This window comes from Sinohyriopsis cumingii, chromosome 2 (assembly GCF_028554795.1).
Source record: "Sinohyriopsis cumingii isolate HCF-2022 chromosome 2, ASM2855479v2, whole genome shotgun sequence".
NCBI classification, from domain to species: Eukaryota; Metazoa; Mollusca; class Bivalvia; order Unionida; family Unionidae; genus Sinohyriopsis; species Sinohyriopsis cumingii.
In genome coordinates, this window is record NC_142962.1 from 1,413,428 (window position 1) to 1,438,233 (window position 24,806).

A 24,806-nucleotide genomic window follows, 5' to 3' on the forward strand; every position below is an offset into this window, starting at 1 on the left:
TATACCCCTATTTAACATTAAAGTCCCCTTGTCCCTAGGGTGTCCCCATTCACTACTCATAACGTCGATTTCCATGGATTTGTTCTCTATTCGATGTGAACGCGTTTAATGGCTGCATTACTACATCGATAAAAAAGGAAATTTTGAATACTTTTAGGACAGCGACTTTTTAGAAATGAAGCTCCAATATATAACACCTCAAACTGTATTTGTCAAATTGATGACCCTTTTAATATTAAAATAGAGAATTTTATTTTATGCGGATTAATATAGTGAACATTATTGGAATAGGAAAACGGTAAAAATAGTACTGAGCGGTCATCTCCAACAGAGATATCAAGACGTTTTCCATACAAAAATGCTACCGCTTGTCGTAGAGTGTAACCGGTATAAGATATCGTATGGATGACGCTAAATATCGAACAGAAACAGGTCATGGAAGTTCAGTCACTGATAGGGTCCAAGTGGAAAGACACCTGTTTGTTATTTGGCGATTTCATGCATTTTATTTTAAATGACACTTTCTCGTTGAATACAAAAATGTTTACTTGATGGTTTAACAGTCTTGATATGTTTTATGATCTGTTCTTTATGACGAGGTGGGGTGAGTAAGAGATAAAAAATTAAATAGTCCTAAATATGGAAATAAAAGTTTGAAAAACATATGTAAGCGCATGTATATATATATATATATATATATATATATATATATATATATATATATATATATATATATATATATATATATATATAACGGGAAAAGAAAGTTAGTTCCAAAGTGATATTACCACTGGGAAGATAGAAGTGGCATTGTTACCTTAGCAATATTAAATTTCTACCACGGATACATTTAATATTTCATTATTAAATATTTATTTTATGCTACGCCGTGAATTACCTGAATTTCCAAGTAGAATAAGTGTAATAACGAAACGAGTTAAGATCCAACAAGGCACGAATTATGTTTTTCTTAATGTGATATTTTACTGTTTATATTTGCTGTGCGAATAATCACAAAACGCAGCAGAACATAAAAACGATAAAGCGCTGAAATCGCGTGGGATCCGTAAAAATCTGCTACTTCAATCATTTATACAGTGCATCTTGCTAGCCAATACACGTGAGCATAAAATAAATAGAAAATTTGCTTGCAAAGAGTGATTAAAGGATATATGTCATCTCGTTGATGAAAAACTTAAAAAGTATTTTCATCAGTGGCTTCGTGGGTGAAAAACAACTATTTTCGCGAGTGTATTCGTCACTCGTGAAACTGCTGAGTTTTTCAAACACTCGATGAAATATGTCCGTTTTTCTCTCGTATCAAGCAAATATCATCTGTATAATAAATGCATTTCACAGCATTTTTAATACAAGTGCCTCAGAGTGGAGGTATCCACAGAGTACAACTAAGGTAAACGCATATGATGAAAGCGGATAGAGAAGGCATGAATTTCAAGTTCATAAATAGTAATACAGTCAGTATATAACGTAGATTCATTGTGCAGGGTCGATTTATGTTGATATAATTTCAAACAATAATTTGCAACTAAGACCGTGCCTTTTTTCTTTTAAGTTCTACGTTCTATTTCTCCTCTACATCACTTCCGAAAATGCATAAAACGTAACACTGTGAACTTTATTTGGGGTACAATTTATATCTTCGTGTATTTTGCTGTATGCTTATCTGTATGTATTTTTTCTTACCTTTTTATGTTTGCCAATCTCCGATATGTGCAATTTTCTCTTCCCTGTATATCTGTATTACATCTTAATAAGAGATTTATTAATATTTTCTTTTGATTTCTTTGTTTTCGATTTCTTCATCTTTCTCAACGTTATGTGTACAAATTACCCTGCCCCCCTCCTCACCCGTTCAGGTGCTAGCTCATATTCCTCAACGTTCGTTGGTTCCTCCTCCTCTTGTATCACATCCTCCCTAACCCTCAGCGTGATCAATCCTCTCTCATCATCCTGCATCAGGGAGGATGCTTCGTGAGGCACCTGTTGGGAAGCCCTTTTGAGCGGAGAAGTCAGGATGGTACCTTTTATTGGAGAACTCCTTGGGGATCCCTCAGTGTCGGTCGGCATCTTGCCCACTCTCTGTTTCTTTTTCCTGCATGTATAGCGCAGATAAATATTTACAATCAATATAATTTATTGCACAGTTTTATGTATTACATAAAAAATCCAAAGCAAACACTGATATAATAAACAAGGGGTGTTATAAATACTTTTGAATGCCATTTCATTACACCATTAAGGAAAGGGAGACAAATGCCATAAGCACCTGACTGGAGTACGCACTAATTTACTCTGAGTGTTTTAAAAACAAACAAAACCTGTACTGAAATAAACTCTTCGTGCAATATATAACTTTTAAACCACTTCGTTTATGAGGAAGGATAATTGTATGATCAACTTGTCTTCATATGCCAGTAATAACCGTTTTTGAAGCTTTATGACTTAACTGAACGAGGAAATAGTTTTCCAATGTAATTTATTTATTAGGGTAACTTTGACCTTTGACTCCAATCCATGGATCTAAGTGGATTAAGCAAGTTTGGACAAGATAACTATGTTTGGTGAATTTCCGCCTAGCTGAATAGTGGGAAATGAAGAGACATACGGACGGACTTACGAAGGGATCACAATATACCCTTCACTAAAGCATGGAGATAGATATACAAAAGTAGGAAAAAGGTGAGAAGAAAATAAAAACAGCAGTATTTCGTAAGTGACTTGACGGAAACAAGAAATAAGAAGTAAATTTTGTGTTTAAAATAAACGTTTCGGATACTTTAAAAAGATGGAAATTTGAACGTTGGACAAGAAAGAATGAAGAAAGATATTTCTAGAATAAAATAATCCTACATAAAGGTGGCAACTATGGCTTTATTGTCGGTAAAAATTATTACTTATACTCTTAGGTATAGTTAACCGTCAAACGATGATATTCTTCAGGAATCAGTTCATTCGGTTACTGAATATTCTAGTAATGAATGCGCGGTCTCTACTGTTCCAAGGTGCCCTTTTTAGGCTAAGGCCGAAACAAACCTCAAGCCATATGCCACTTACTTGTGAAATCGGTGGGAACCTTTTGCGCCATCTACTGGTCGCGTCGTCTCAATTGGAGTCACTTACTTGTGAAATGGGTGGGAACCTTTTGCGCCATTTACTGGTCGCATCGTCTCATCTCCTAGCAACAAGCGGGAAGACAAGTTTCGGGATACATTAACATGCCACCTCCATCGACCTTGACTCTGACACCAGATGGATAGTTGTAAATTACTGTCCTTTCATATTTAGCTGGAGAAATATACTGTCAGGAGCACAAATCTGTATCGTCCCCGCTGGAACAAAGCTTGCATACAATTTTATTATATATATATATATATATATATATATATATATATATATATATATATATATATATATATATATATATATATATATACTCCTCTAGTTTCGTAAAATCATATATGCACCACCAATTTTGAGCCAGCGTTTACCAGGAAGCATATTCTTTTATAATACAAGTTGGTTTCGTAATGTCACCAGCTGTGAGCCAGTGTCTACCAGAAAACATCCGCTTTTATACTACGTGCTGTCCCTCAGGGGCGGCCGCATAATTATTTCAGGGGTGGTGTAGCAAACATGTAGTGGTCAGTTATTAAGTTTATTAAGTTTCACGGATGGAGTCCAAAACATTTTAAGAGGTGAAATTTGGGGAGGGGTGGGGAGCAACTGCCCCCCCCCCTTCCCTATGTGAGTGCGCCCATGCTCTCTCTCTCTCTCTCTCTCTCTCTCTCTCATTATGCAGAGTGAATTTTATCAAGCATTTAAAGTGACACAAAGTTTCTAATTTTTTAACAGTGAAAAACACAATAGCAACGTATTCGATATTGAAAAAAAAACCGATATTGCAAAACCTGAGAGAAGGTGCAGCATTCGTTTTATATTGGTGTCACGAATTTCATTAAGAATCACTGCAGGTGTAATCGTAATCGAAAGCATAGAGTATTAATATATACAGCTGTACATGAATATAGAGATATTATGTATGTATTAGGATTTAACGGTACGTCAGTTCAACGGGGGCTATGTGGTGCAGATTTAAAGTAAAGCTCTAAATTGATAAATAAAAAGAATTGTACACAAAACTTTAGGAAGATAAAACCATCCAAATAAAAGTCAACATGAAATACTTACACGATGTAGATTAAAGGAATAGATGTTTACATTCTGTATAATGTATATAAAAGTAAAAGGTAAATAAAATATGCTCTAATTCTAATAATATAAGGTCAAAATTTGTTGTATAACTGCATTCCTTCAAAAAGCCAAGAATTTCTCTGCAGGTACACTGACATAAAGTTCCTTTATTCCCTTCCCTCCCATATGGTCTCACAAAGGGGGTGGGGTAGTTAAGTGCCTCACCCGTGATGATATTTATTTTAGGTTTAGGGGCTGATATCGCCTAATCATTAAAAGCTTGGAAAATCTGCAGCCAATTTTGGTGTACATTTATGCACATACCGGTGTTTCTGACGGCTGTTGAGCTACCGTCGGCTGAAGGGTTCTTTTGGTGACATGTACATTATATTTCCGGAGCACATCCTATGTTTGGTGACTTGCAAATTCACATGGAATAGCACGACAATCTTTTCTGCGGCCATTTTGAATTTGGTGTTACAAATTACCGGTATGTGTCTAACTTGTACGCAGGTTTGTTCCGGAAGGATCTGCATACAGCAAAATCGCACATTTTAACGAGCAGATGACATCCGATCGTCATATCGTCCATCAGCACCAACACAGACTTGTGGTGTTCATTTATGAGACTAGAGGTCAGTATACTAGAAACACAATCTATTCCACTCCTAGTGGAGGCTGGCAGGGTATGCACTCTGCTCGTGGTTTACTCTTTTTGAGGCATGCTTGAATCAGGTACGGTATGCGTGTCCTGTATCTGATGAGCACAAAATCATCTCTGCGTTTGTTCGATGTCTCACAATCTGTAATGACTGCTGTGCTGTTCTGATGTTTGTTTGGGAAGTTTTTTTCCCACATATTTTGTCAAATGTATAGAACTGGCCGATTTTGTATAATATTTTCTGTCATTATATGCATCTTCCAGTCGAAAACATGTGGCTACAGTGAAGCGTAAGCTGCTTTCTCTGCCCTTTCATGACCTTCATTACCAGCGTGACTAGGCACCCAACAGTAAAGAATACTTTCATCCAAGATTATACGAGCAAATCGTGTTTCTTTAAGGTTTATGATATTAACGAGTTGTGAAATTCAGAGCTTTTGGTAGCTTTAAGTGTGGACAGAGAATCAGAAAAGATGATGAAATGGGAGGGGACATTTTTCGATGTAGTTTCACGACTAGTGTATGACTGTAATTTCTGAGGTAAAACTGGAGGGTTAATTTATGAGGAAAACAGAAACAGGCATTAGGATCGTGCTGTCACTTTTTAAAAAAAATATATGTTCTCGGGTAGCATAGTAAAGAATAACAACAGAACAAAAGTTTAAGAAATGACCTTTTCATATATGATGCTTAATTTATTTATGGTATGTATATTCTGCAACATCATAGGGCAAGACAATTATCAAAAACATAACTGGAACAATAAACGATTTAAAAGCCGATTGTGCTATTTTAATTTACTGAGCAATATTGAAATTTTACAAAACGAGACCAATATATCCATTTCATTGGAAAATCACCAATGACAAATATACGAAGATTTATTGTTGTTGTTGTTGTTGCTGTTTAACAAATTTAACAAAAAACGTTTATAGAGATGTTGGGGGTCACAAATGCTTCACAGAGATACACCCTCAACTTAAATACTTGTATAAAATAAGAGAAAGGCTCAAAGAGATGATGGGATTACAAATGTTTCACCGCGATGCACTGTTAACTTAAATATTTATCATTAATTAAAAAGATTTGTTTATTCGCTCTTCCATTGTATCATATCTCTCCCTAATCAATTCACTCACTAGTTCATAAACCTTCTTTCACTCATATACACATTCATTTGCTCAGCCGTTTACTCACTTTATTCAACATTACTCTTCCAAGTTCAATTTTTCAGTCTCCCATTCTTGCTCATTCATTCAATCACCCACCACTTCCATGTATGCTCTCATTCATACTTTCTTTTTCTTCCCTTTTACCCTTTCTTTCATTCATTAATGTGTAATTTATATTCTTATTAATCTGTACCCATTTGTTTACAAAAATGTGTTAGCTCCAGAAAAGTCTGTCAGAGGTCCATAAGAGTTACTACATATGGAGTTGCCTCACATGTTGTCCGTCGTATCCTGTTTCAGTGTTAACTGCCTCACATGTTGTCCGTCGTATCCTGTATCAGTGTTAACTGCCTCACATGTTGTCCGTAGTATCCTGTATCAGTGTTAACTGCCTCACATGTTGTCCGTCGTATCCTGTATCAGTGTTAACTGCAGCCAAATCTACATCATGTAGTGTAACACCATGGATGATTTTATTCTGTGTGAGTATGAGCGTGAAAGTCATGCATATGATAAACTCAAGGTGATAATTATTTCATACATACCTGTACAAGAACACGTATATGTAAAAATTTCGGGTGTTTTCATGTATATACATAAATATTATATTTATAAATGTTAGAGGCCTGCAAGGTTCAGTCTTTAAACGAAGGGACATTTTCCACTGGGTAAAACAAAAGAATGTATCTATAGTATGCTTGCAAGAAACTCATAGTACAAAGAACAATGAAATATATTAGGCAGCTGAATGGTGATACAAATGTATATTTAGCCACTGCTCTAGTAATAGTATTTTTTTTGAAATACTTTTGAATTCATTATTCATAGAGAAAGATGTGACAGTCAAAGGAGATTTATTATTTTAGATATTACAATTAATGGCAACGTAATAACCCTCGTGAATTTGTATGGTTATAATGATGATAATCCTAGCTTTTTTAGAAAGTTAAAGGAGATCTTATTTTTGAGAACTCATCAATTATAATGTGCGGAGACTGGAACACTGTTCAAGACTTAGATTTGGATACTCATGACAAACACCAACAGTCTAGGACAGCGATTAAAGACCTGAAAAACGAATTGGAATTAATTGATCCCTTGCGAAATTCCAATCAAGACTTAAAGATATATACCTGGAGGCAAAAACCTCCCTTGAAACAAAGTAGATTAGATTACTTTCTTGTATCGGATGACATTCATATGAATACGGCTGATGCGTGTATCTTACCAGGGTATAAGACTGATCTCTCAACTATTTGTTTTGAGTATGGCCTTTTCAACGTGTCCAAGGGGAAAAGGATATTGGAAATTTAATGCCCAACTGTTGAGAAACATTGAGTGTACTTATTTGCTCAAAAAGTGTATACCTGACACTGTAAATGAATATTATATGGGGGAAATAAGGATGATTCTGTCCATGTTTCTCTATCCTGGAATGATAAAATGTTCTTTGAAATTTTGAAAATGAAAATAAGATCTGAAACTATTTCTTATTATATTAGGAAAATAAAAGAGAAACGGGAAAAAATGAAGCAAATTGAGCAAGAAATAATAGAAATTCAGAGGGAACTGTCGAATAACATAGATGGGGAAACTCTGGAAAATTTAGAGGAAAAAAGCAGAAAAAGAGGAATCTAGGAAAAAATACATAGAAGGTGTTATATTAAGATCTAAAGCTAGATGATACAAATTTGGGGAAAAAAGCAAAGTACTTTTTAAATCTTGAAAAAAAGAAACTACGTCAATAAGACAATAAAGGAAATTATTTTAGATGATCGGACAATTATATCTGACCAAATAGATATTTTAGAAGCTCAAAAACAGTTTTATATGGAATTGTACAAAATTAGAATTGCTCAGCTTGATGATGAGGCTACTCAAGAAATTCAAAATAGATTTTTTAATCACAATTTTAAACTTAGTCAAGAGGAAAGAGAATCATGCGAGGGTCTGTTTACAATTAATGAATTCGGTATGTCTCTAAAATGGATGGAAAATGGAAAAATCCTGGCTCAGATTTATTCACTCTAGACTTCTATAAATTGTTTTGGAATTCTCTTGGGGGATTTATATACAGATCAATAAATTACGGATATACTGTATGAAAACTTTCAGATTTTCAGACTCAAGGAGTCATCACACGTCTACCGAAGAAAGAAAAAGACAGAAGATATTTTAAAAACTGGAGATCTATATCACTTTTAAATGTTGACTATAAGATCGCTTCGGGAGCCATTGCAGCTAGGATTAAAATGGTTCTTCCATCAATAATCAGTGATACTCAGAAAGGATATATGAAGGGTAGATTAATTGGAGAAAATACCAGGCTATTATACGATATCATGGACCAACTTGACAATGAAAATAGATATGGTTTATTATTTTAATAGACTTTAAAAAGCATTTGACTCAATTAACTGGACCTTTGTGGAAGAAGCTTTATAATCTTTTAATTTTAGGGATTCCGTTTGTAAGTGGTTGAAAATGTTTTGTAATGACTCTAATAGTTGTGTTATAAATAATGTCCATAATGCCCCGAGTGGCCGAGTGGTCTAAAGCGTTCGCCGTTACGGATCACTGCCATCTCACCTCTGTCTGCGCCGGTTCGAGTCTCAGATTCAGCCAATGTAGATATGTGAGAAAGCATGCCAGTAGCTTCTCGTGGGTCGGTGGTTCTTTCCGGGGTTTTCCCGGGTTCTTCCTCCACCATTAATACTGGCCGCCATATATGGCCTATCGTGTGCTGAAAAATGGCGTTAAACCCCACAACAACAACAACAACATATTTCATCTTTTTTAGACTTGAAAGAGGATGTCGTCAAGGATATTCCCTTGCACCTTATTTGTTTATCATTGGGGTTGAGATTTTAGCTATAACTTTAAAGCAAAATGTGTATGTACGAGGACGGATCTTTGCCGTCAGTGAATAAAAATTGGATCAGTATGCCGATGACGCTTTTGTTCTTTTTGATGGATCTCAACTTTCTCTTAAAGAAACTATGAATATCTTGCAAGGTTTTTTTCTATTATCTGGACTTAAATGTAACATAACAAACATAAAAGCTACTTGGATTGGAAACAGGGAATTTTCTAATGAAATAATTTGTCCCGAAATGGGCCTAATGTTGTCCTCTTTTAACTTTACTCTCCTTGGCATAGATTTTTCTCCATATTTACAATAAATGGTGGAAATTAATTATATGACGAAACTAACAAAGGCAAAACGAATACTGGCAACCTGGAGTCAAACACATCTGTAAATAGTTGGTAAGGTAATTGATGTGAAAACTCTTGTTCTGTCCATGTTCATACATCTTTTTTCAACACTAACAAATCCATCAACAAAAGTTGAAGCAGAACTAAATCACACATTATTTAATTTGTATGGGGTGGAAAAGTAGAGAGAATAAAACGTGATATACTCATATCCCCAGAAAACGAGTAATGACTAAATATGATACACATATTATCATTAAGGTAAGATGGGTAAAGTTGCTGGTAAAGGAAAATGGAACGAGGCAGAATTTAGTTAATACAACTATTCTCAGAAATAAAATGGATATTTGGAATTTAGGGAGAAGGAAATTAGAAGAATTTAGTAAGCTTATTAAAAATAGTTTTTGGATGTATGTAATTTTGGCAGTATCTAATTGGAAAGAGGAATCGCAAAGTCCAAACGAGTATATATCCATGAGCAATTTAAATTTTGTCTCTCCCCCCCCCCCCAACATGTTCTATCAATACAAATCCTGGACAGAAGCCGGTTTTGGAATTCTGTATGATCTAGTAGATGACCACGGTAATTTAATACCTTTTGAAATAAAAATAAAAAACTAGAAGCGATGATTTTTTGAAATACTTCTTAATATTCAAAATTCCAAAAGCATGGAAAGAACATTTAAGAAAAACACTTAGTACATAATAATTTTAGTAAGCAGGAGGATAAAAAAATAAACTTGCAAAAACAAAATTCACTCAAGTTTGTTTACAAAGATCTTTTAAAAATGTTAAATGGCAACAAACTGCTAAGCAAGAAACTTGGATGCAAGTATTTAATAAAAATATAAGTAGTAAGGAGTGGTCTGAGATTTATAGCCTGGCGAAATGCTGTACCATGGATACCAAGTTGATCTCTTTTAACTTTAAATAAATCCATAGAATAATCCTACAAATGATTTTCTGAAAAGAATTAACATATTAGATGACAACAAATGTACTTTCTGTAAGAGTGAAAATGAAAGTATTGAGCATCTCTTTTATGACTGTAGTATTACTTCACAGTTTTGGTACCTTTTTATTGAAGTTTTTGCACCTTTTTGCCCAAATATTGTACATTTGTCCAAAAAAAAAAAAAAACATTGGAAGGAAGTGAACAGCTGCACAGTTTGTATATTTTCTTGCTTATTTTTGGCAAAATATTATATTTATACTTGCATATTCAATATGAAAAATCCTTCTATTTTTGGTTTTATGCAAATAGTTGCAATGTATACGAATAATGAAAAATAAGGTAAATAAAAATGAGGACCAATTTCTCAAAAATGGACCTCCATAATGAATATGTAACTTGTCTCTTACTTCATGGTAAACAGGAAGAAAATACTGTAATATGACAATGTCCATGTCACCTAGACTGTGTGCCATATGCGTGTGTGCATGTGTGTGTGTGTTTTCTTTTTCTGTAGATTATATTTATTATCCCTGGATTATCTGATAACCAGAAATGTTTGATTGTAAGGTGACCTTTGGATGGTTCCCCGACCCAGTGGTCAACCTATTACGGGGTTAATAAAAAAAAAATTAAAATGTGAAAAATGAGAGAAAATAACATAGAGCTTGTGGGAACATATGTGTTACAAAACGATAGTTTGATATTTGTGTAAAACGAGAGAACGGTTAATCGAGTTGATGGGATACAGAAAATGTTTACGGCGATGCACTGTCAACTCCAACACTTGTTTTGTTTAATGTGAGAGAAAGGATCATAGAGATGTTGGGAAATAGGTGTTTCGCAGCGATACGATGTTAACCTAAATACTTGTGTAAAATGTTAAATGAAGTTTACTGCAAGTAGTTAATGGGGATACTTTAGCGACAATGGGACTTTAATGTAAAAATAGGGGGGTTGTACCCTGGCGACAATGGAAAATTTAACATTAGAGAAAAAAGTTTGTACCCTGGCGACAAGGGGAATTTAACATGGGGAATAAATCGTGGGACTGTTGAGCGCCAAGGGGAATTGAACATGGGGAATAGAGTTTGGGACTGTTGAGTGACAAGGGAAAATGGAACAGGGTCGGGACCCTATTTTAATACGGTCCCGACCTGATGGGTCTATGAAAAGGGAACATACGAAAATTGAAATAGGGAGGGGTCTCTATTTGTTTTTTAAAAAAATAAAAAATAAAAAGTGGTAGGCAATGAAAGTCAAGATCTTTTCGAGACCTATGAATGGCTCTGAAAAGGGTCTTTGGTTTTATGTCAATATATCCTTAATATTATATCGTGGATAAACACCCATGTATCTATTTATAGCTATAATCAGCTGAAATTCGTATGAAATCTCACTATTTATTTATACTACAACTTGTGGGTTATTCCTTTGGAAAATCCCATTATCTTTTTATAGCCTCAGCTTGAGTGACGTTCCTGTTTATGAACTCTAGTACATATGATAGCTACAACCTGTGGAAATCCCCAAGTCCATAGTTATAGTCTCAAAATTTCCAGCGTCAGTGACGTCACTGTACTGAACACTAGGGGATAAATGTCAACAGTGTTGCAAGTGGCTGACCTGAATACACGCTACTGTAGATAGGTAGGTAGGGTGTATCTGATAGGGATAAAATGAGTTTTATAGGGACAAACAGAGACCAATACACACACACACACACACACACACACACACACACACACAACGTACGCGCGCAGACATACGCACACACACACTATAAAATGGATAAAATTAGTAACTACTTACAATATCAACTTGTGTGACGATCGTGAATAAATACCTATGTATCTATAATCAGCTGAAATTCCTATGAAATCTCACTATCTATATATACTAAAACTTGTGGGTTACCCCTTTGGAAAATCCCACTATCTTTTTGTAGCCTCAGCTTGAGTGACGTTCCTGTTTATGAACTCTAATACATATGTATAGATACAACCTGTGCAAAACCCCAAGTCCATAGTTATAGTCTCAAAATTTCCAGCGTCAGTGACGTCACTGTACTGAACACTAGGGGATAAATGTCAACAGTGTTGCAAGTGGCTGACCTGAATACACGCTACTGTAGGTAGGTAGGTAGAGTGTATCTGATAGGGATAAAATGAGTTTTATAGGGACAAACAGAGACCAATGCACACACACACACACACACACACACACACACACACACACACAACGTACGCGCGCAGACATACGCACACACACACACACACACACACAGAGGAAAGAGGAAAAAAAACAAAATCATACTATCCATACAAACGTACGCGAACGCATAGAAACCCCAAAATATACTATCCACACAACGTCGCTAACGCATAAAAACCCAAATATACTATCCACACAACGTACGCGAACGCATACAAACCCCAAATATACTATCCACACAACGTCGCTAACGCGTACAAATCCCAAATATACTATCCACACAACGTCGCTAACGCATAAAAACCTCAAATATACTATCCACACAACGTCGCTAACGCATACAAACACCAAATATACTACCCACAGCAGCAGAGGGACTGAGCCCACCAACTATTTCGTTTCAACAGAACCCCTATCAAAAACATTTCTGATAGAAGTTCTTATTTCACAAAATAAACCCTTCTATCCAGAAACTATGATGACTAAATCCTCTTTTCTGGCTAGAAGGGTTATTTCGACAGCGATAACTCACTATAAAAAATAGTTTCTTCACGGGGGGGGGGGGGCACGACGGCGACGTTGGTGGCTCAGTCCCTCTGCTGATCTCTCTCAGCGAGAACGGGAGATATTTTTTAACTAAAAAGTTTATCGATGGAATTAAAAATTCGGGTTAACAATAATGGCCAACATTGGAGAAGCACGTTCTGCTAGACTAGCTCGAGAGCGACTAGAAGCAATAAAATTTTTTCTTCCTGTGCGAGATAGTGTCAGAGAAAAATTACAGGCACGGCAGCAAGCACAATTTGAATTCATGGAAGGTGCAGAACAATTATTTAAACCCGTTACAACAACTACTAAAAAAGCTGCTAAAAGGGCTGCGATGGTTACTGAGCGAGCTTTACTGGGAGAGCCTAAGACTTTTGAAGAGGTGTTGGATGTGGAAGATCGACAGCGGAGAATGAAGGAACAACAAGAACAACGAAGAAAAGGTATTCTTCCAACGCTAACGGAATCAAGAGAGATTTTACGAACGCTTCCAGCTGATATAGCTGCAGCTCAACCTCCGCCCGTCGCTGAAGTCGCCGAAGCTGCTGCGCCCAAAGTAGAAAAGGAAACTGTTGAACTAACTGCAAAATTTAATCCGAGGTTTATTAAATTCCTTAAAAACACGCCAGAAGGAGAATTGCCTGAATTGATATTAGAGGGTTTATACAACAAAGAAAATTTTTTAGCCAAGAAATATAAGTACACGACTGATGAAAATTTTGTTAAATGGGTGTATCGTATATATTACAACAAGAAAACGGTTAAATCTGACGATTTGAAATACTCAGCACTTATAGGCGAAATTAAAGAACTTGAAAAAAGTGGACGACGAGGATCTCTCCTCCTCCCTATTCGCCGCCACCAGAGGAGGAACGTCCAGATGAGGGCGGCGATGTTTTCGAAGATCTAGGGATGATATTTTCTAAAGAACCCGAAAAAACGGAGATGGTCTAAAAACGGGAAGTGGTTTTATTGCTTGTCCTAATAATATCGTCGATGATGTAACTCGGTTGGAAGTTCTCATCGGAGGAAAACGTGCCGGAAATAACTCTCCGGAAATAATTAATGAAGCTGCTGATATCTGTCAGCGACTATTTCGTGGCGGCATCATGGATGTTCGTATCTATCGGGGACTCATTGATGAACTCGTAGACGGTTACTACAGCGACTGAAGGTCACAGTAATTTTAGTTAGAGAAACAGCAATTGAATAACATGATTATACACAACGCCCAACCCATACCAGTCAGAGTAGTAAATTCACGATTACCGGTCTATCAAGTAACATACGGAGATGGTCTCGGTGATGTTGTTACGGGTTTGTTTTCAAGGATGGCCCCTAAGGCGTTACCGATTGCGAAACAATTGGCGATGAAAGCGGTTGATGTTGTTAAGGATAAAGCCCTTGGAGCTGTTGGTAATCTTGCCGGAAAGGCATTTACGTCAGTTAAGGGTAGACTGTCACGGTTAGCACGCAGACCTAGCGCGGTTAAACCACCACCAGTAGAATTACCGAGCACTGAACTTATGCCCGCGGATGTCAGTAAAGTAATAAATGAGGCCGCAAATCAAAAACTCGTATCTCTTGTAACTCAACAACCCGAACAAATAAATACGAGTCTGATATCAGGAAGTGGTCTTCGTTTTAGACGTCGATAATTTATATAAAATGTTCAAACGAGTATCAGATCCGGCGTTTGATATGAATGCACCAATACTCAAAGATGAATCTGTGCGTGATTATCAGTATTATTCCTACGAAGCAAGATCACCCAATCAGCGCGGACGAATTGAATTACAAGTACATGATACAAGTAGATATTTCTTACCCGCTGAAGCATTCCTTGAAGTCACGGGAGAAGTTGTAACAGATGTTGTCGCTAATACACCATACGATAATAATGTCCGAGTTGGTCTTGTCAACAACGGCATCATGGCACTATTCAGAAGTGCCTCATACAGCATCGATGGAAAAGAAATTGAAACGATTCAGGATAACGTTGACGTTGCCACAACAATCGTGGGATTAGCACGATACTCAGATGATTACACTAGATCAGCTGGTCCGACTATGATGTTCACCAAGGATAATACTGATCATCCTGAACACAGACCTTATGAAATAAGACAACCAAACAACCGTGCTGCTCCTCCTGTTGCTGTTGATGCAGTAGAAAATTTATCATTTCCCCTTCCTAATTACAATCTTGGTTTTGCTACACGTAAATTAATGTTATCGGGTAATCGTAGAAGATTTTCATGTGCAATTCCGCTGTCTCACATCTTTGGATTTTGTAGAGGTGTCAGAAAGGTTACTTTTGGAGCCAAGCATACAGTTGTACTTGTTAGAAAAGGTGACGACAACGACGCTATCTGGCGAGACGGTACTGCTGGTGTTGCTGCCGGTAAAGTAGTATTATTCAAGCTTGCGTTGTGGATGCCAGTGATGTCCCCATCGATCACTGAAGAGCAACGGTTGCTCTCTTTCATGGACACAGGTGGTAAATCATTGATATCATGGTTGACAACATCTACAGATTCCATTCAGGGTGCCGGTGCTGGGCAATTCACGTGGCACATAGCATCACAGTAGGGGGTGTCAGCACCACGACATATTTTCGTAGCACTCCAGGCTAACTTAAGAGTAAATAATCAAGCACAATCGCATATGATATTTGACAAGCTTGCTGTCTCTGAAGTTTCGTTTACAAGATTTCGAAGAAACTTTCAAAAAACTGGTGAGACCGTGGATAAGTTCTTTGGGACTCCTCCAGTCGTCGATGTGAAACTCGTTGAAATCAAGACCGACATTGACACGATCAAACAAACACAGCAAGATATCGTATCGGGTATTCCTGAGATCGTTAACAAAACCAATCTGATTAAAGTCCCCGTTACAGTTACTCCCGGGCATATCACCAACATCGTATTCACGGTATCATCGGGATTCGCAACATGGTCCCGACAAAATAATACTATTAAATACACAGCAACAGCCACTGGCGTGTACAGGTTGTCTGTGTTTTCAGCCGCTAAATTTGAAATCTTCACAACATATCCTTGGAGACATTCCACCGATAAGTATTCCGGGGTTGTAACTATAATACTAAACAGCGGAACCGAAGAAATATTTATACTTGAAGCCACAGACAAGAAATTAACCGCAACATCCTACTGGTGGTGTTTGGAATTCGTCGCAGAAACGCCTCAATTGGTTACCCTGTGATTTAGTCACAGGGAATAATAATAAAAATGAAATCAGCATCAATGACCACGGCATCAATGACAACACCGATGACAACGTCATTAGGCGCCCAGCAATACCGGTATGATCACGTACGCGAATGACAATCAACGTTGAAAAACACCACTGACAGATGCGCAACAAAAATAAAAAAATACAAACGGCGTGTAACTGTGCTAGACACAATAGTGTATTCGGTATCCGCGGTAGTTGCATCCACGGGTGTGCTATTGTCTGCGTTAACTCCGGTAACGACCGCATTCGCGATCACAATCACAATTTCAGCATCAACGACGATCGCAGGAGTTGCTAATATTATCGCGAAAAAAATATCTTCGTGCGCGATAACAAAATTACACGAGTATACGCGGGTAGCCAACGCGGCCAACAGCGCCTACTCGAAATTGTCCTCGTTGATATCATCCAGCGTAGACGACAACAACATATCAGATTCTGAATTCACGCTGATGTCCAACATATACCGCGACTACGAACGCGCGGTGAATCTTGATTTGAAAACGAACAACAACAATAACGATGGAGATAATCAGCGCCAAGCGCTACTCGACATAGTCGCAAATACAACTCCGGTAAGGACAACAATGATATCAGTATCTTCGACGCAACCGGAATTTAATATTAATTTTCCAACTGCAATTCCAGTAAGTGAAATCGCGTTGGCACAATTACGAGTATATCACAGTTGGCCTAATATCAGGTCGACATCATTTCACGGACAATCGCCGAATAACTCATTTGTTTTTTGGTATCAGAATAACGCTGATGGAACCCCAGATTGGAACGTCATTGCGTTACCCACTGGGAGTTATCAGATAGAAGAAATCAACAAAGAAATACAGCGTCAAATAAAACGTGTCACCGGAAAAGAATCAAAGATCAGCATAACAGCACACGAGCCAACGCTGTCAACGGTCATCGAAATCTCAACACCGGGTTACCACGTAGACATTTATAACAGTTCAATCAGAACAGTATTAGGATGGCCTAAAAATCCACCACTGACACCACCGATACCACCTGCACCCGAAAAGTCTGATTACATGACTGACGCGCAGTCATATCACACAATTACACCGCAATACAAACAACGTCTTGATGAGATCCGCAACGATAATCTACAGGGTAAGATTTTTCCTGTCGCGCGCGGTGTCGATATCATATTTAATTTTACTCGTGACGACGACGCAACACGGGTGCGTGTTGGAGTTGTTATGAATCTGAACGACATCGTTGAACACCTGAAGGGTATTAATGACGCGCATGGAACGCACCGAGGGTATCTACGGCAACACTTCCAAGAACATATATCCGCGGTGAGCACCGCGATGACAAGTTCACGCGGAGAAATTATTAAACAAATTGAGATATTAAATCAACTTGCCGCAGATATGGAGTATATTAACAGCACGTGGTTCAGGCGGTAATCACCAGCACATCCCCCGATAAACAAAAATTTCTGTGCAAGTACTCGCTGACCGAAGCTGAACTACCGAATTTTAAATTACCAGGATATGTTTCCCCGGTCATCCTACGAAAATTCGTCACTGATATCGTCGATGAATACTTCGATGACATACTTGCACAATGGAAAAAAATACTACCAGAACCCGTTATCTTAGCACACAATAATTCCACAGCGAGCGATGGCCGGCATATTTCTCCGGGCATCGTAGCAATCACTGATGTCGTCGCGGTCAATCTTGTATGTGATGTCATCGATGGCAGTTACAACATAGACACGACAACATCGAATCAAGCCCAGCAAGGGTTTATATTGTATTCATTTACTCCTAGAGAGCCACCTGGATTTTTGATTGTGCAAGAGCCAATCAATCCAGTATTTCTGTGGTGTCATCATCCGACGCTGACAAGGATGAATTTTAAAGTCACTGACCAACAACATAGACTGTTGGACCTGCGTGGGAAGACGGTTAGTATTAATCTGCTGGTAAAGTCCTAAGGACTTTCATCGTAAAAAATCTTCGATGTTTTCAAGGACTTTCAATTAGCGATATCATATCATAATAATGTCCAAAAAATCTTCGAATTATCAGAAGTATGATGATGATGATGAAAATCTCTCTGACAGTGAAACACAAAGTGATTCCGACAGTGATTTTGTTGTCAGTGATGAAGATGTCTCTGACAGTGATTGTGAATCACAAAGTGATTCCGATGATAGCCCCGTTGGCGTTTCCAACGACATCACCATCAGCGACAGCACTGTCGTAATAAATTATATTAAATGAACGCGAAAATAATAGTATGTATCAGCACGTGAAATGTTTAATACACAACAAAAGCGCGCTTGAAGAATTCATCCGAAAAATATTTACCGGAAATCATTTCCCGGGCGTTGTTAAAATAATCATCGATAAGTACGGCAATGATGACTTTTTACTGACAGATTTTCAGCTGAAGCAACTCCGCGAAAACAATATCACGATGATTACTTGTGACACAGACCGAATCCTCAATGTTGCTCACTCGTGCATTTCACGGGATCATCTCGATAAGATCCTGCAGTGAAAATCCTCTGAAAATATTTTATTTATATATATTTTTTTTACCACTGACAATTTCGCTGATTTTCATAGGGTAATTGCCGGTGAAATTTAACAAAACAGACCAAAGTCACGGATTTTGAGGGGTAATTGCCGGTGAAATTTAACAAAACAGACCAAAGTCACGATTTTGTGGGATAATTGCCGGTGAAGTTTAACAAAACAGACCAAAGTCACGGATTTGATGGGGTAATTGCCGGTGAAATTTAACAAAATCGGACAGTTGCAGAATTTTACTATAATATTAATTTGAAAATCGAAGATTTTTCACTGACAATTTTCGCTGGTATTTTGCTATGAAAACCAACGAAATCGGACAGTTGCATAATTTACACAGTAAAAAAAATATTACTTTTTTTTTACTTCCTTGACAGCGTCAAGGATTTCACTTCCAAGTACTTGACTTCGTCAAGGAAATCAAGGTGAGGTATTTTTACTTCCCGTTGACTTCGTCAACGTGACTGACTTCGTCATCCGTGACGAAGCTATTATTGACTTCAAAATTCTCTGGATTTTCATCCTTGACGAAGTCAGCAGACATACAATGCTTTAATTTCCGGACCCGATTGTTAATTATCTTCTTTGTTTCATACTCGGCTGCCAGTGCCAGCCTGATCTTTTCGATTGCACTAGACAGTGGAACAAATTCATTTATTTGTGTCTCCGCTACGCTGGCTAGCGATTTATACAAATTATTTTGGATCATCTTTATGAATCGATATTGAGCAGGAAGAATATAACGCCCTGGGCACTTAGCTTCGTATAATGATTCAAAATCAGACAGAATAGTTTCAACATTTAGTAATATTTTAAATCCTTGTTTTTCTAATTTTTGAATAGCATCAATCACATTATTGATATTTTCTTGATTCATATTTATATATATTTTTAAACATTTAAAATAAAAAAAAAACATCACATCTCCTTGAGTCTCTAGGGTGTCCTATGACATCCTACCAAACTCAGGAGGTGCGGAAACACTACCCCCGATTGAGCTCCTAAACTGCCACATAACAGTCTAGAAAGCCCAGAGGGTGTGTTTGCGAAACGACGAGACATTCCCCATTTGTGAACCTCCTAGCTTACCATTTGATATGCTAGCAAGGCTCATATGGGGATAACACATAACTTATCCTAGTACTTAATTCTAACTTATCCTAGGGACGGCACAAACATATATAGTATTTACAGAAGAAGCTATTTACAGCAGTTACAATTGTATATATAACTTATCCTAGGACTTAATTCTAACTTATCTTAAGAGACGGCACAAACAAACAAAAATGCGGGGTTATAATTCTACATCCAACAAGTTTGCACACGTACCCCTGAAATCAACCCTGTTTTGGGGTAAAAGGTTACCCCGAAACGGGGCGATAACGGAGAAAGTTGTGCAACTTCGTTGGGTTTCGAAACCCCAATATGATATAAACTGACTGATACTTGAAAGTTCAGAAATAGCTCAGCGTGATTTGTTTAAAACGTATTTTCTTAAATATGATCATGTGGAAACCACAGATGAGCCATAAACCCGAACAAGTGTAATAAAATAGCGATATTGTCTGTGAAAAAAAAGATAAATACGCGTTTGCCTGATAAAATCCGGAAGATAAAGTCATTCTTGCGCTGTCACCTTGACTTGTCAAGGGGAAAAACAAGGGAAGTTATTTACTTCCTTGTGCAGAAAATCGTCTGCTCGTACCTGTAAGGTAACAACCTTGACAAAGTCAAGGGGGAAATAATTGTATCATTGACTTTTCACGCAGTCGCTGCAGAGTTATCTACATAATAAAATATAATCCAGCTATCAAACCTATTTGAAAAAGTTGATTTGATAACATTTTCTGCGACACATTGAACCGAACGCGGTTCAATACCAAAATACTTCGCAGCTAAGCTCATTGAGCGAAATATATTTTCTTTGTTAGTACTTTTGTTGAGAGATCTGACAGCTCTTGGAATTTTTGCAAATTTACCAGTGCCACCTCGTGCAGAATTCTCACTCTGAGTAATGGATTGCAAATTCTGAAGAGTGTTATTAAGTTTATTATTATCTTTATGATCAATTACAAGACCTTTTTTGATCTCTCCGTTAAATACCTCAAACACAAACCTGTGAATATGATAGTTTTTACCCCCAGCAACCTTAAATTGGAGATAACCAGCATTATTAACAACACCAACTGGTTTTTTTCGCCTACAGTGTCTCACTATTCCCTGTCGTGATGCTTCATAATTTTTAATGGTTGGATGTGAGACAAATTCTTGGCTCATTTATATAATAATGTATTTGTCTAATTTATAATTTGTCTGAAAACCTAGTTATATAATCACTCTCGGATTTTAGCGCGTCTCCGTTATTTGTTTTATTGTAATATCGCTTGAGTTCACGGTATCGTTTCCCCCCACACCCCGCACATAATTGTGTTTTACCCCTGACACCAATGCCACATCGCAGGCAACGAATAGGTCCTGTGCTTCCTCGTTTGATGCTCTGTATATGTTCACCGCAGAATTCCTTCCTACAGGGCTTGTCACAGACTGTTACGGATCCAACTTTTAACCATCTGCAGTTGTTCATTTGTATATAATATTTTCTTATTTAAATATTTGTCTTAAATATAATGGAAGAGTTTTCGAGGTTATCCGCAGTTGGCGGCGGGAGATTCGATCTTGACAGGCTAAACCCGGATCCACGACGACGGCACCTAACTGATCTGTTTAATATTATCAACGAGGGTAAAAAAGAATTCAGCGACGACGGCGCATCTCATGCATGGTCGTCATTTAAAATTATCCGCGACGCTAACAAGGTCAATGTCGCTGACGAACTCTTCTTCGGTGATGAGGTCATCATCGATGCTACAATGACTGATGCCCGAGCAAAAACAATTATTGATTATATTAATTTTCATCAACGCGACAAGAAATATTTTTTCAGAATAAAATTTATTGTCAACGTCGATGACAATACGTGGATTATCCGTGACAAACTTGCTAACGGAAAGACCGCTCTGTTAAGTAGCAATTGTAAACCAGGAATGTTGACCGGGATTGATAAACCATATTACGCTCGAGCGTATCTTGTAACCGCAGTCATTTATGGAATATACCCGGTAAAAAAACCAAAAATTGATAAACTCGCTCCGATGTGAATGACTGCGTCGACGACTACGTCGTCGACGTTGAATTGTGTAGCAGAGCGAGTAATAGAACATTTTAAAAACGCAAAACGAGGAAACGGGTTAACCGATCTGCGACGTGAAAAAATAACATCATGGGGTGAATCGGTTAAGAATACCGGGGCAACAATAAATGATGTTGCTGCGCTATCAAGTAAATTAAATGCTCAATAACAGTAAAAACACTAACCGGGGAAATATTATACAGTTCGAAGCATTATAAAAAGTCAGGAACACCGATTGAAATTATTGATCATAATTCGCACGCGTGGACTGATGCGGTTACAATATTTCCACGAGACCGTGTTGTCAAGTTTTATTCTGGAAACATATACGAGGTTATTTACGCGCTGAGTAAAACCGACCCTGTGTCGGTGTGGTTATTTAGGAGCTCCGAAGATTCCGAGTATGATCAATTTGTGAGACCCAACGGAGAATTATACAGAACAGAATCGTTGCACCAACAAATGAAAAAACTCGCAAAAACGTATATGAGAGATGCTAGCGATGAGCAATTATTGATTAATTGTTTTACAGTTCCAAGAGTTGCCGCTCACGCCGCCAGAGAAAGAAATTCGTGGAGACCAACCCGAAGTCAGTTTCTTTCGGATATACAATTAAGTTGTGTCGAGTATGGTCATGGCGGGTTGTGGAATACCCGATATGACTACCGGGATATGATTTCCGTAGATATGATTGCCTGCTACCCAGGAAGCTTTCTCGGAAACGGCGAGTGTCGCGAATACTTTGCGCGGTTTGGACACCCACGAACTCGATGACACGAGTCGCCGTAAACGGCGTTTTACCCGACGCTGACCTGACAGGATTTGCTCGTGTGACTTCGTTTGAATTCGCCACGGGACTTCATCCGATTTGTTATGTTTGGTTTGGCAGACACTTCGTCGAAAAGCGCTGGGTACCAATAGTGTTATTGCGATACATGCTTGACAGCGGCATACTGGTATCGTTGACTGTCAGCGAAGCAATCATGTTATCGACCGCAGACATCAGTTTGGTTACCAACACCAGAACGTGTAACTCTCGATGAAGTTATCGAAGAATGGACACAAGCACGTCCAGAAACTCCTATTGATGCTATCCGCGAAGGAGCTCCTGAAATTCTCAAGATCAAACTCAAAAACAGTGAAATCACAGCGAAAGATCTTGGACGAAGAATAATCGGTAAATTTACTCAGGGTGCAGCATTTGATCATAAAATGCATCACTCGCGGTTGATTATCGATGAAGCTGAATTGGATTTTATAATCGTCAACGCGGTTGCCAGAGACATATTTTGTAACAGGGAGGATGTGTTCTTGTCCGACGGGAAAAAGTTGGGCACAATTGTAAGTTATATCGACGGAGAATCGCCTCAATACACACATTTGAGATCTTCAATGCTGGCTTATGTTTCTATAAATTTGTTATCGATGGTAAATCGATTTCCTGACCCATACCATACTGGTATGGCAGTCAGAGTTGCCACGGATTCATTTTACATCGACAAGAAATATTCAGAATCACTGACCGGTATAATGAAATTATGCGGCGGAGATGAATGGAGTTCGTGGAGAATAAAAGCGGAGATGTTACACGAGTATTGTGAATCCGCTGATGTTGCAACAGAGGATGATTATTATAAATCAACGATGCCAGAAATATCTTCCGCACCGTCTGTGGATAATCCAATCACCAGACACAAAACTGTTTATTTGAACGGGCCTGGCGGGTCTGGTAAAACAACTCGAGCGATTGAATTATTTCGAAATTCAGATATGATTGTGCTAACACCTACACACAGACTTACCAGGGAGATGAAACAACGAGGAGTCAATTCTTGTACTTATCACAGCTTTTTCAAATACAGCGGCGGTACGTGGACGCCAGATCGAATGGGAACAAAATATATCAATGATATAATAATTTGGGATGAGATATGTACGGTACCGCTGGAAACGTTAAAAACATTTCTTGATTGGCTGTTAACGAAAAATACTGCAGTGATTATGTGCGGCGATCACGGTCAACCACCTCCGTTTGTCGGCGCATCTCCGCATGATTGGCTGAGGAATTTTGTTGATTATCACGAAGAAGTGTCTGATGATTACCGAGCACTTGATGCAACGCTGAAAGAATTTAAAACACTAATCAGGCTACAACCGAATAAAATTCAATGTGAAATTATGCGCGAGATGATTCCTGAAACTTCGATGAGCGACTTTTTACGCATATGGAAACCAGACGATTTGATAGTGGCAAGTAGAAAGATAGTCAGAGACACACTTCAACAAGAGCTATTTCGGTTACAAAAAAAAAAGTTTCCAATGCTGCCAACGCCGTTATGTTATAGACCAACTGATACGCGGTTACAAAATATAGATGTTGATATTCCAGGACGCCTGACTGCGTCAGGGACCTTGACAGAGTCAAGGAAACAGAATTTAGTATTGAATGATATTGTGTTAGTTGACATCAATGCTGTCGAGGATGCACTAGCGATGAATAAATCTCCGTGGACGCTAGGATACGCTATGACAATTCATTGTTCTCAAGGACTGACTATTTCAGATACAACTGTCTGGATCATCGAATCGAATGGTCAAACGTAGTTTACTTAGCGGTGTCCAGAGTCAGAAGAATATCTCAACTGCGAAGAATTGTCTTGAAAAATCCTTCGGATTTTCATTCAAACGCTGATAGCGATGAAAACAACAGCATCACCGATGGTGATGTAATAAGAAAAAAACTAACCGGTTACAAACAGAGTGACAAAAAAAATAATCGCGATTTTGATTTTGATGTTGACTTCGTTGTTGCGCTGAA

General features: G+C 37.9%; 1 protein-coding gene across 3 annotated transcripts in view; it reads right to left on the bottom strand.

Annotated features, from left to right (window-relative positions):
* Positions 1–24,806, bottom strand: part of LOC149804197 (uncharacterized) — a 113,762-nt gene that overhangs the window by 68,332 nt on the left and 20,624 nt on the right. Inside the window, exons 1-2 of one of the 3 annotated variants that reach the window (XM_089937804.1) lie at positions 3,142–3,440; positions 1,870–2,113 (exon numbers count right to left, since the gene is read on the bottom strand). In XM_089937804.1, coding sequence (XP_089793930.1) covers positions 1,870–2,113; positions 3,142–3,185 — 288 coding nt within the window. In that variant the 5' untranslated portion in view covers positions 3,186–3,440. Of the gene's footprint in view, positions 1–1,869; positions 2,114–3,141; positions 3,441–24,806 lie in introns of those variants that run through there. The other 2 variants (XM_089937795.1, XM_089937812.1) reach the window with 2 other exon arrangements.